The sequence below is a fragment of the Diabrotica virgifera genome, chromosome 1 (genome assembly GCF_917563875.1).
Source record: "Diabrotica virgifera virgifera chromosome 1, PGI_DIABVI_V3a".
In the NCBI taxonomy this organism is placed as follows: domain Eukaryota; kingdom Metazoa; phylum Arthropoda; class Insecta; order Coleoptera; family Chrysomelidae; genus Diabrotica; species Diabrotica virgifera.
Genome location: NC_065443.1, coordinates 100,643,388 through 100,657,391, shown reverse-complemented (window position 1 = coordinate 100,657,391; position 14,004 = coordinate 100,643,388). Strand labels below are relative to the sequence as shown.

The 14,004-nt window shown below is 31.3% G+C and overlaps 2 protein-coding genes across 2 annotated transcripts in view; one reads left to right on the top strand and one right to left on the bottom strand.

Annotated features, from left to right (window-relative positions):
* Positions 1–8,076: 8,076 nt before the first annotated feature.
* On the bottom strand, positions 8,077–13,679 carry LOC114349418 (MIP18 family protein galla-1). The gene is made up of 4 exons (XM_028299791.2): positions 13,452–13,679; positions 13,314–13,393; positions 10,952–11,135; positions 8,077–8,295 (listed from the first exon to the last, which is right to left on the bottom strand). The coding sequence occupies exons 1-4, from the start codon at positions 13,555–13,557 to the stop codon at positions 8,195–8,197; spliced, it is 471 nt and encodes a 156-aa protein (XP_028155592.2). The 5' UTR covers positions 13,558–13,679; the 3' UTR covers positions 8,077–8,194.
* Positions 13,680–13,748: 69 nt separating this feature from the next.
* Positions 13,749–14,004, top strand: part of LOC114349419 (exosome complex exonuclease RRP44) — a 39,232-nt gene continuing 38,976 nt past the window's right edge. The window contains exon 1 of the mRNA XM_028299792.2: positions 13,749–13,939. Coding sequence (XP_028155593.1) covers positions 13,886–13,939 — 54 coding nt within the window. The 5' untranslated portion in view covers positions 13,749–13,885. The remainder of the gene's footprint in view (positions 13,940–14,004) is intronic.

The following is a 14,004-nucleotide window of genomic DNA, read 5'->3' as shown; positions in this document are numbered from 1 at the left end:
AACTGTTTATTTTTCTTTAATTTGAGAGGCGTAAGTATGTGGTTCAATTAATAAAATTATTCCGTGAGTTTTTTCATTTAGAAAAAATAAAATCGGCTTTCAACATTGCCTCTTCGTATCATGAATTAGATCTAAAATACATTGATTCGTTACCTACTTTATAATCTGTCAATGTTTTAATTGCAAAATGTTTACTGTTTGTAATTTTTGTCATTTAAGCCACTTTGGCAGCTATATTATGAATTAAAAGCTTTAAAATACATTTAAGCAAATAAATAATAAAAGATTTTATTTCTGCTGATGCTTTTTCATGCCCATTCCAGAATATAGGGAAAATCTTGCCGTGGATCACAAATCAAATGGTTTTACCAATAAACAATATTCATTGTTTACATTTAAATGTTTTAAATTAATTGTTGGGTAATATTATTGTTGAGTAATTTTTATATACACTAAGCATCAAAATTAACGCACCACCTTAAAAATGGGACATTTTTGATGTCTCGTATTTCCTAAATCTGTTATCCGATTTTAGTGATTTTGTAGTGTATTGTAGCTTTATTCTTCAGGAATATCGATGTAATAATATTATTGCTAAACAGGTAAGTGTCATTGTATACAGGGGGGAACAATGATAGTGTGTTTTTTCCTCAAAGTTTGGAACACCCTGTGGAATATTCTAGCGTATATAAAATATTGAAATTAAAACTCAACTGTAGCCTTAGGCTTTCTTAATATTTTGCTTTTTGATTCATTCGCTATGTTGGATAGTAAAAAAGTTAGGTACTTTAACAACTAGCAATGTTATTCATCAATACAGGGTGTTTCTAAATAAGTTCGACAAACTTTAAGGGGTAATTTTGTATGAAAAAATAATGACCGTTTGCTTTATAAACATGGTCCGCAAATGCTTTGTTTCCGAGATACGGGATGTTGAATTTTTTCTTACAAACTGACGATTTATTCATTGCTTTAAAACTGGTGGAGAAATGCAAATGAAATTTGGTAGGTTTTAAGAGGTAGGCGCATTTTTGACATACAATTAAGAATTATATATTCACCATTGGCGTGCATACGGGTATAAACATTTTAGATACATCCCGTATGCAGCCAATGGTGAATATAAAATTCTTAATTGTATGTCAAAAAATGCGCCTACCTCTTAAAACCTACCAAATTTCATTTGCATATCTCAACCGGTTTTCAATAAATAAATCGTCAGTTTGTAAAAAAAAATCAACATCCTGTATCTCGGAAACGAAATATTTGTGGACATATGTTTATAAAGCAAACGGTCATTATTTTTTCATGCAGAATTACCCCTTAAAGTTTGTCGCACTTATTTAGAAACACCCTGTATTGATGAATAACATGGCTAGTTGTTAAAGTACCTAACTTTTTATTATCCCACATAAGCGAATGAATCAAAAAGCAAAATGTTAAGAAAGCCTAAGGCTACAGTTGGGTTTTAATTTCAATATTTTATATACACTAGAATCTTCCACAGGGCGTTCCAAACTTTAAGGAAAAAACACACTATCATTGTTACACCCGGTATACAATGACACTTACCTGTTTAACAATAATACTACTACATCGATATTCTTGAAGAACAAAGCTATAATATACTAAAAAAATCACTAAAATCGTACAACAGGTTTAGGAAATACCAGATATCAAAAATGTCCCATTTTTAAGGTAGTGTGTTAATTTTGATGCTTAGTGTATTATTAACATCGAATCTTCACATTGGAAAAAGTCAGTAATTCCATCGATTAATCAAAATAATTTGAATTCTCAAAGTCCCTATCTTGTGACAATAATTAGGTACGATGTGTACCTATCTGCTTAGTATAAAGATAAGTACCATTAGTGTGATTTTTAATTGCAAATATTTACTTTCGATCCTCGGTAATAACGTAATCTTTCATTCTGCGTTTAAATTTTTCAAAAATACTTATTAGTTTTCTCAGATTCGAAAAAAATGAATACATTTAAAACACATTGAAAATTTTGACAGGCGACATTTTGAGCCTTTCTCCTTAATACAAATTACTTACTTGCAGTAATATAGTTGTCTTTTTTTTTAAGTCGTCACTGCAAATATAAAAATACTTGATATTTTTGCTTAAGAGGAAACAGCAGCGATCAACAGGTAGCGAAAACGCGTTCCAAGATTGCGGCTGTAATTTTGAATATTTTTTCGAGATATTTGGCACACGTATTCGTAATATAATAAAGAATGGCGGTACAGAGCCCAATTTTAAAAATATATTAATATGTGGAAATTACTCTGTAATTAAATACAATATTAAAAAAACGAGCCTGTACCGCCATTAAGAAGAACAAAAAAATACACTTTCTTCAAATAAACTTTTTTATCCGATGTCTAGATTTTGTGTCATTTTGGAACTACTAAAATTTTTTATTTCATTAGTAGTTCCAAAATGACACAAAATCTAGGCATCTGATAAAAAAGTTTATTTGAAGAAAGTGTATTTTTTTGTTCTTCTTAATGGCGGTACAGGCTCGTTTTTTTAATATTGTATTTAATTACAGAGTAATTTCCACATATTAATATATTTTTCAAAGTGGGCTCTGTGCCGCCATTCTTTATTATATTACGAATACGTGTGCCAAATATCTCAAAAACATATTCAAAATTACAGCCGCAATCTTGGAACGCGTTTTGGCTACCTGTTGATCGCTACTGTATCACCTTAAACCACAAGCTTCGATACATAATATTTGTTCTGTTTTTTAACTGGACAATAATGCAGTTATACTTACAAGTTTCTATACAACATCGACGTCAACCTTTTTTGACACGTGAAGATTCCATATAAATAATTTTATATTAGCCACCAATTTGTAAAAATAAACAATAAATATTATTCAAACTTACGTGCATAGAAATCGGCCCACCTAAAAATTTGGTCATTTTTGATATCTAATATTTCCTAAACCTGTTGGCCGATTTAAGTAATTTTTTGAACATGTTATAGCCTGATTCTTTAGCAATACCATTGTAATAATATTGTTGCTAAACACGTAAATTATCATTGTATACCGGGTGTACCAATCAAACTGTGTTTTTTTCTCAAAGTTCGTATCACCCTGTGGAATATTCTAGCATTTATAAAATACTGAAATTGAAACCCAACTATAGCCTCAGGTTTTCTTAACATTTTGTTTTTTGATTCATTCGTTTATGTTGAATGATAAAAAAGTTAGGTACTTTAACAACTATACATGTTCTTCATCAATACACGGTGTGTCTAAATAAGTGCCACAAACTTTAAGGGGTAATTCTGCATTAAAAAATAATGACAGTTGGCTTTATAAACGTATGTCCGCAAATGTTTCATTTCCGAGATACGGGATGTTGAATTTTTTCTTACAAACTGACGATTTTTTTATTGCTTTAAAACCAGTTGAGATATACAAATGAAATTTGGTAGATTTTAAGAGATAGTTATTGTGCATTTTTTGACATGCAACGAAGAATTTTATATTTACCATTGGCTTGCATACGGGTATAATATGACCCGTATGCACGCCAATGGTGAATATTAAATTCTTAATTGTATGTCAAAAAATGCGCAATAACTACCTCTTAAAACCTTCTAAATTTCATTTGCATACCTCAACCGGTTTTAAAGCAATAAAATAAATCGTCAGTTTGTAAGAAAAAATTCAACATCCCGTATCTCGGAAACGAAACATTTGCGGACCTATGTTTATAAAGCCAACTGTCATTATTTTTTAATGCAGAATTACCCCTTAAAGTTTGTGCCACTTATTTAGAAACACCGTGTATTGATGAAGAACATGTATAGTGGTTAAAGTACCTAACTTTTTTATTGTCCGACATAAACGAGTGAATCAAAAAACATAATGTTAAGAAAACCTGTGGCTATAGTTGGGTTTTAATTGCAGTATTTTGTAAATGCTAGAAAATTCCACAGGGTGATGCGAACTTTGAGAAAAAAACACAGTTTGATTGGTATACCCGGTATACAATGAAAATTTACCGTTTTAGCAACAATATTATTACACTGGTATTGCTAAAGAATCAAGCTATAACATGTTCAAAAAATCACTTAAATCGGTCAACAGGTTTAGGAAATATGAGACATCAAAAATGACCAAATTTTTAAGTGGGCCGATTTCTGCACGTAAGTTTAGTTTCACAAAATATTTTATTATTATAAATTTTATTTGGGGATGAAATGTTGATCTGCGGTTTGCTTAACTTCGCACAGTAGAGGTGAATGTTAGAATATTTTCATTAGTTGTTTTTAGCTCTAAGTGTACTTAAATATTGAGTAAAATTTTCATAACGATGTGGTTTGAATCATCCTATACGGGTATGGGTATACCATTTAAAGGTTTATTTTATTTTCGTAACAATGTTTAACATAATATTTATAAATTTCATGATTAATTTCAGTATGTCAGTATGTTAATTTTAATTAAGGGTGAAATGTAATGTACAAAAATCGTTCATCAACTCATCAATAGTGTTTTTTGGGACAATGATAATATTATTTTATTTCATTTATTAAAAAGTAATATAACGATAGTAATTTTATCTAGATTGAATAATAGATATATAAATTTTATCTTAAATTATCTTAAAATTGACACATTGTTAATTCATAGTAATTTATTTATTTGGAATTACTGGGTTAAACATACTAAATAAAATTTGTACGAAAAGCATTATTTAACTAACATTGCTGTCATTTTATTGGAAAGAAAAATTCATATTAACTATTCAATTAAATTAACTTTGTTAACATAGGTATACATATTATGAAATGGGTTATTTTAGTTTTTAATTGATTTTAATTTTTATCTTTTTTATAAAAAGGTCATGAAATTGAAAACCATATTTTTCAATTTCATTCAATAAAGAAAATTTTACTCAATTTGACTTTTGTTTCTATTATAATATAAAATGTTGCCATATGTTATTTTTATATATACATATTTAAACAAATAAAAAGATTTTGCAATAGACTAAGTTTGTTTAACTATGAGTATTAAATCCTTGTACCTATATACTCCCTCCCTTTAGGAAATAAGAGACAGACAAGCACAAGTTGTAGAAAATAATAAATAAATAGTAATGCATAATAAAATCGATCTACAATATCTACTTTATATCGCGCAATCTGCGCAGTATATGAAACAACGTCGCTTAAATTGAGGGGATAAGAAATGCTAATAAACTATCTGTTCCGAATGGTTTGGGAACGATTAACTAAAATTAAAATAAATGTAAACACAACAAACTTTCAATAATATATTTATTTTAATCGGTAAAAGGACGTGTTTTGCTTATATCTCGTAAGGGTGTGTTATTGACCTATCCCGACGCCCGCTGGGGCGTGACTCCCGACGGGAGGTTGTGAATCGACTGCCGTGGCTGAAAAAAACCACAAACGCTAATATGTTTGTGTTTCTACCATCTGGCCAGAAAGGCGATAAATTAATTAGATGTGGCGTTTAAAAATTGAAACATTTCTGCAGTTTTAAGAAACGTCTTCGAATGCATCTCCAAAGTGAGTTATTGACATAAGGTCTGCTAAGGTAATTAATTTATGGGGAATTCAGTTTGTTAAACTGAACACACCAAAAACATATGGTTAGGGATACATTTCGTTTCGTAAAACCGTGCCCTTCTTAGCATCTGGTTTGTATATTAAATGTGAATTTTATATGACCCATATTATTTCGTTTTGAGAAGTTATTAAAAATTAAAATTAGCAAAAATAGTAATTAAAGCGTGTCGCCACATATCTTTCTAAGAAATAAAACAATGTGCACCTGGATGAGTAAACTTCTGCATGAGCGACATCTCAGATCAGCCAGGAATATGTCGACAGTGCAGCATCGAACTATTGGCTGACATCAGGAAAGATGTTTCCCGAGACAGCGGGTTTTCTACTTGCCAATCAGGATCAAGTTATTCCAACTAGAAATTACCTGAAATATATTGTCAAGTCAAAAACGACAAATGGCAAAATTCGGCTAAAATATTGATTATCTCATTTTGAAAATCTCCAATTAAGTAGTGTGGAATACGGGTTACGTTACCTAAGGTGTTCTAAAATAGCTGGATCAAATTTGGCCAACGACTCCACTGCCTTTGAAAAAATACACTAAACGCAAAAAGTATCGCATAATTTTTGAAACAGAAAAAATTTTTAAAATAATTTTTAATTTTTAGCAGAATGCTATAATACCCGTCTATCCTCTTCTTTAGGTGTCTACAAACTCATAAAATTTCAAGTTGAAGCGTGTTTTTGCAGAAAAAAAAAACAAGAAACAAAACGTTGTTAAAGCAGAATATTTATTTTGGATATTTGTGTTCGAGAATTTGATCTGTGCACTATGTCTGCTTGAGTTTTCAATGAGGAGGTGCGATCTTACAAAAAATGAGTAATATAACGTCAGAACAAGCAGCCCAAACTAGGTTTAATTGGCGATGGCCGATCGCAGCAATATCTTGCTGAAGATATGGGAATCCACCAATCCAGCGTTTCAAGAGCTTTAAGAAGGAATAAAGAAAGTGGAGAATGCTCAAAAAGACCAGTTCCAGGACTTTCCAGGTGCACGAACGCAGCTGATGAACGTTATTTACATCTGCAGACTTTGCGTACACATCATGTTACAGCTAGACAACTGCAAAATGATCTTTCCATAGCCCGTGGCCCGTAATGTTCGGTTCGTAAAGTGCCAATTCGGTTAAAAACAGATTAAGGGAATTTAGAATCAGAGTCGGAATGTCTGCTACTGCTCCACTGTTAACGAAGGCACGTTTAAATTTTGCACCAGAACATGTCGATTGGAATATTAGCGACTGGACTAATATTCTTTTTACTAAGGGGTCAAAATGTGCACTTTGTGGATCCGACAGTGCAAAGTGTCTATCGGATCCAAAAAGTACAAATTTTGACTCATCAATAAAAAGAATATTAGTCCAGTCGTTAATATCCCAATCGACATGTTCTGGTGCAAAACTTAAACGTCACATACGGTGTGCCCTCGTTAACAGTAGAGCAGTAGCAGTCATTCTGACTCTGATTCCAAATTCCCTTAATCTGTTTCTAACCGAATTGGCACTTTACGAACCGAACATTACGGGCCACGGGCTGTGGAAAGATGATTTTGCAGTTGTCTAGCTGTAACATGATGTGTACGCAAAGTCTGCAGATGTAAATAACGTTCATCTGCTGGGTTCGTGCACCTGGAAAGTCCTGGAACTGGTCTTTTTGTGTATCCTCCACTTTCTCTATACCTTCTTAAAGCTCTTAAAACGCTGAATTGGTGGATTCCCATAACTTCAGCAAGATAGTGCTCCGATCGTCAATATCCAATTAAAGCTACAATTTGGGCTATTTATTTTGACTTTATATTTCCCATTTTTTGTAAGAACGCCTTCTTCATTGAAAACTCAAGCAGACATAGTGCACAGATCAAAATCTCGAACACAAATGTCCAAAATAAATATTTTGCATTAACAACGTTTTGTTTCTTGTTTTTTTTTTCGACAAACACACGCTTCAACTTGAAATGTTATGGGTTTGTCGACACCTAAAGAAGTATTATAATATTCTGCTAAAAATTAAAAATTATTTTTAAACTTTTTTTGTTTCACAAATTATGCGATACTTTTTGCGTTTAGTGTATATTATCTCTATGGTACAACTTTGTACTAGTCCCTCTAAATGCCAAATTTTAACTCACTAAGTTGTATTACAATTAGTCTTTCTCATTATTGCTTTTTCTTTCATTCAAAACATTTTGTTGTTCTGCGTCAATAGTACATTTTTTTCCAATTTATCTTTAACTCACGCCCTGACCTAATAAAATTTACGTCTTTTAAGGGTATTTTCGTGCTTATTAAGGCAGTCCGAACAATGACGCCATAAAAAACCAGTATACTTTACTAGTGGTACGGAAGAATTAAAGTATGTACATGCAAAACAAAAATAGGGAAAAAAAAAGAAACACGAGAACGATCTCCAGAATCTCTTCAAGGTTAATTGAAAATATCCAAAAATATTAACTTTAATAAAACCGAATACTTTTTATTGATAAAAACATTAAAAACCATAGAACCTATACAAAACTATGTACAATATAAATAAAATTTAAAATGGGTAAAGTCAAACTTAAAATATCAGCAGTCTTCTTCTACAATACAATTTTCTACCATTTCTTTTAAATTGGGATTTTCCATTGCGGCTGCTATTCTTTCTTTATCATTTATTTGTTTATTTACTAAAAATAAATAAACATATTTAGTTGTAATGAAACACAAATATAACGTAGATACAGTCGAAAAAATGAAAGATTACCCATGAACGATCACATTAATCACTTATTTTGTATTTGCTATCTTTTTCTATAAGTAACAAACGTTTGTTATAGAAAAAGACAGCAAATACAAAATAACTGATTAATGTGATCGTTCGTGGGTAATCTTTCATTTTTCCGACTCTATATGCAGTCAACAGTATTGAAGCATTTGATGTGGACGAGAAAGGAAAATGTATGTAACAATATTTATTAATTGAAAATCGTGGGGAGCAAAAGAAAACATAAATAAGTTACAACAACCTTTACACACTAAAACTACTGAGGGTAAATAAATTTAGATGTAAGTTTATCCTAAATATAACCCATCAGTCAATAAGTCCCAGACATTAGTAAACAACAGATTTTTTATCTAACAATAAAACACTGAAAACGTTTGTTTTCTATACTTCCACAAAATTTGTTATAACTATGTGACTACAGCTGTTTCGGCAGACTGCCTTTCTCAAGTGATTTAGTTTACTATGGGTTTGCCTTTTTAAAGTCTTTAACTGAAGAGGTTGGGGAGTGGGGAGCTGTTTGTCTCGAGTTGGTCATTCAGAATTATATCTGCATTTTTTAATTTATTAATTTCCATAGATTCTAATAAAGATAACTTAAGGCCTTTATTTTGAATATGCAGAATTTGAAACTCTTCATTAAAAGAATGATTATGATCTACAAGGTGAAGTGCGTATGTAGCAATATGTCTGATAGCAATGGGCTAGAGGATTACCCATAATAAGTCCTGCACTGTTGTTTGTGTATATTTGTTATTTATTTATGGGTTTCCCCAATTTAAAAAAAATATACATATATAAACAATAAGTAGAAGTAAAAGTAGTATTAGTAAAGTCCAGTAAAACAGTAAAAAACTAAAAATAAAATTAAATGAGTTAAATGAAAGTGTGATAGCATAAAACTGTAGTAAGTACATTACAATAAAACTAAATTTAACATACACACAATCCACGTTATGCAGTGACAATACATAATAATATAATATAAACTGACATTAATCAACTAACTACAGACAATAAAAAATTAACACATTACATAATACAAAAGCATATTTGATTATTGAATTCAAAATAGTCTTGATTTATGCAAATTTCAAGAAGGTGTAATATTTCAGATATATTTATGAACCAGCTTGAAACAACAATTTCTAAACATCCCGTATTTAAACAGTTCTTATATTGGTGGAGATACGTGGATGATATACTAGTATGCTTTACAGGAACTAACGGGCAACTTGACCAATTTCTATCATACATTAATTCAATTCATAGTAATATTGAGTTTACAATAGAAACAGAACAGAATAAGTCCATAAACTGTCTAGATGTAACAATTACCAGACTACACAACAAACATGAGTTCTCCGTATATCATAAACCTACCCATACTGACAACTATACACAATTCATCATCCCATCCTACACAACACAAATTAGCAGCCTACCATAGCATGATACATAGACTGACAGAAATTCCCATGTCAAAAAATAACTTAGAAATAGAACTGAACATCATTAAACAAATAATAAAATTTTAAACCAAAAACTCCATAAGAAAGCCCTGAAATTAGTCTATCCACCACCACAGAAAGAACCCAGTACCTTCTGCTCTATCACATATACTGGCAAGATAACAACAAAAATAGCCAGATACATAAAAAAGAAAGGAATAACACCAGCTTTCAGAACTAATAACAACTTAGCAAATATATTAAGAACAATAAGAGCCGAAAAAGAAAACAACTACAGAGTGGTGTCTACTGTCCTACAAACTAACTTATAGTGACTGTCTGAAAACTTACATCGGTCAAACTGGCAGAACCTTTGACAAACGGATAGCAGAACACAAAAGGGCTTTCAACAATAGAAAAACAGACACTTCTACATACGCACTTCACCTTGTAGATCATAATCATTCTTTTAATGAAGAGTTTCAAATTCTGCATATTTACACCTGGTACACTTTTTGAGCCATTGCTCAGTATGGACGGTATTTTTTTCCAACAATTAACAATCATAAATCAACACACGGAATTGGTTTCAATCCATTCTATATAAAAATCATAAAAGTAGTGTCACTTCAAACACTAACTCGTCAAGTAATAATCCTAATGATATGAAAATTTCGTCAGTATGCTTTTGAAGGTTAGGACTACCGAAATGTCAAATGAAAAATTCATTGGAGTCGCCATCTCAAAGTTAGGTACAGGACTTATTATGTAGAATAACATGAAATTGAAACGCTATCTGGAACAGAAAATATGTAGAACTCATATCATGGAATTTTATTAATTTAAATGTAGCAAGTCAAACAAAACGAATTTTAAAAACAAGCAAGTTAGGAAAGACACATGGCCATACATGCAAACATGCAGATAAACGTTATTCTGATATAGATTATTGGAAAAATGATCAGGAAAAGAGCAGTATCCACTTCCAGGAAGAACATTATGGGTTAAAAGCTTGAAACAGTGGTATGCACAAACAACCAAATTGGTTTTCTGGGAACAGTCGCAAAATACAAGAAGATACAATAGATGCCAAAACCAGTTGCAACTTACTTTCCTGTTCTGTTGTATGTGCACTATGTTTTATATAAATATCCAGTTTAATAGGTTCAGGAATACTTCTTTCGACTTTAATCCTAATACATAATCCAATTAATGTTGCCAAAGAGCAATGTGGTATTGTTGGATTAAATTCAATTCTTACAATATTCAGATTTCTGGCTTTGGAGTGTTTGACCTAAAATATAAATAAGGCACTATATTTTTTTTAAGTTTCATAATAGTGCCTATGTTTATTATGAAACGAGCATTTAATGATGGTCATTATGATGGGAGTATGTAGGACACAAAATAAGCCGCCTAGTGACAAATGTCATATAGAATAATGAGCATTATAATGGCAATTAAATAAGAATAGTATACACAATTTTTTCTGTGATCATTCACAAAAAAAAATATATTTAAAATATATTTTGTAACAACAATAATTAATTAATTATATTATACCTAATGAAAAAGCATATTTCGACCTACCCCATATAATTGTTGCAATTCTCAGAATGTCATAATGATGCATGTATGAGAATTTTTGAGATATCAAGCGAAGTATGACAAAGTGGGCGTTCAGAATAGGGAAAAAGAATTCCAGAATATACGATCAGGGCGATGCAGTGAATATAGATGAACTACTCTGGATGATTCTTGAATAATACATAGGTATATTTGGTGTATGTATGTAGCACTGTTATTACTTGGATCAGTTGATAAGATAATCATACTGTAAACTGTTTTCGATAAATTAGAACCTCTTGTTTTAAAAACCCTACAACGGTGTGACGTGTGTGGGATGATTTATTAATTTAAAAATAAATTAAACAGTGGCTTTTGAAAAGACTTTTTGAACTATTGAAAAGTATTGTCTGTCAGAAACATTTGCAAGAAAGACCATTTCGATGGCTTAAAGCACCCTTACTGTATGTCCATTTTTTTTCTATTATTGAGTTATGCACTGTACCTTAATGACCTCCTAACAGTCTGTCATCCTGCACAGACATTGCATGTCCTAACGCGTTTGGTGTGGTACAAATGACATTTCAAAACTGTGTGCTATAGCGCTGTACTACAACAGCTTAAACATTCAAAGTCGATTTTCTCAAAAAGTACATGCATGGACATACAATAACTGCTTTAAACCATCGATTTGGAAAGTATGTGTGTGCCTGACCAAAAATGTAGCTGGTAGAACTGTCAGTAGGATGAAGACTGCAGTGGGTCCAAGAATATCCTTCACGAACAAATGGGTGATGTTCTGAACAAGAATGGAGATGACCCAGAGACAGTCCATTTCCACCCATCAGAAGAAGCAGTTTTAACGAAAATTTAAGAAAGTTCTAGTAAGAATGATAATAATTTCCAAAATGTTTCTCAAATGATGAAACAAACTTCTAGAAAGAATAACGAATGATTTGATCAAACTTCTCAAATGATTAAAGAAGAAGCCAGACAAAATGATGGGAAATTCAAAAAATGTTTCTAGAAGATTCGATGAGACTTCTCAAATAATAATTAAAGAAGTATGTAGACAGAACACTGAGAAATTTAAAAAAGCTTCATTATTTGCCATATATGGTGATCAAGTCTTATACAGACAAGGCAAGCTACAAGAAAATAATATGGGATATTCTAATTTGAAGGAAATCATATGTAATTATGACCTCAAAAATTTGGTTTTACCAAAGATAAGCCATGCACTAAAAAATCTGGATTGGAAGATTGTGAGAAGCATGCTTGAAGTGATCTTCCGAGAAACCAACATACAAATTACTGTATGTTGCATTAACCCAGATGTTGTGCCTTGAAAGACAGAATACTATTATTTTTAATTGAAGGGTTTATGGAAAGCAGGGCAGTCCTGTAGATTCCGCCATCATGTGCCTTCTGTAAAGTTCCTGATCTTATCTTGATGTTCAGATCTCTAAGAGTATTTGACTGTATTCACGATTACTTGTTTCAATATGAAGGGTCAGAGAAAAAAACGATGGATGTCAATTTTTGGTCATTTTGAGATTTTTGTGCGATCTGTTAGCTTATAAAGAGACTTGTGAATGGACAAGGGGAAATAAAGATGATAATCGTCTTAAAATCACATCACAAGATTGGACCTAAGGGGTAAAACCAACGAATACGTAACTTTGATTCTCATTTTACTGGAAATGCTTGCAGATAGACATTCATCATTCTTCCCCCTGACCCTTCATGTTTTAAATAAAAGTTGGACATTTTAGTCATTTTATAAGTGCGGTCGAATATAACTAATCAGAAACTAATATAAATAAAACCAGTGGGATTGTGTTAATCAAAATGTTAAATAAAAATTTAATTTGTATATTGAATTAAATTTATGTAACAATTTTACCATAACTCCGTCTTCGTACACAACCTCTAGTTGTTCCAAAGTACTTGGTTTTTCAGGATCCTTTATTGTTCTTATTAAATCTAAAATGTTTAAATTAAAGTAACTAAACCCCTGTGGTCATAGGATTGATATGCTTACCATAAATTATATCTTTTAATTCTGAAATATCGCGGCAATTATTATTTGACATTTTAGGTTTCTCGAGTTCCTTATCAGCTGACCTTTTTCGAAAAAAGTTTAGCATTTTTCTATAAAAAATTGATTATTCCAGACTTTGGACCAAAATCTCCAAGAAAGATTGGTTATATTTTGATTTTTGATTGATAAATGTCACGTGGCTGATGTATCATAATATTTTAGACAGCTACAGCTAACCAAGAAAATTGCTTCTGCTTCTTTTTTTTTTCAACCATAACCTCACAAAAGTTTTACAACAAGTCATAGATTAGGGGGTGAGGCAACAAGTACATACTAATAATACATACAGAGTTGTTGCTAAATTTTCAAAACGGTTTATTTACAATGATTAATGAATAGGTTGAATTAAAAAATTAATATCAATTCAAGAAAACATGTTTACTACTAAGGCATTTATTAAAAAGACAAAAATTGGTCATTTTCTAAAGGTAACTGAGTGTCTTGTTATGACTGCATGTTATTATTCTTGTAGTAGGTATTATTTTAACATATT

Excerpts from the sequence above, each read along its gene's own strand:
- LOC114349418 (XM_028299791.2), bottom strand. The coding sequence starts at position 13,557 with ATGCTAAACTTTTTTCGAAAAAGGTCAGCTGATAAGGAACTCGAGAAA. Across the intron at positions 13,394-13,451 it reads ATTAAAAGATATAATTTATG|ATTTAATAAGAACAATAAAG; the intron begins GTAAGCATATCA and ends TAAACATTTTAG. Across the intron at positions 8,296-10,951 it reads ACATACAACAGAACAGGAAA|TAAATAAACAAATAAATGAT; the intron begins GTAAGTTGCAAC and ends ATTTATTTTTAG.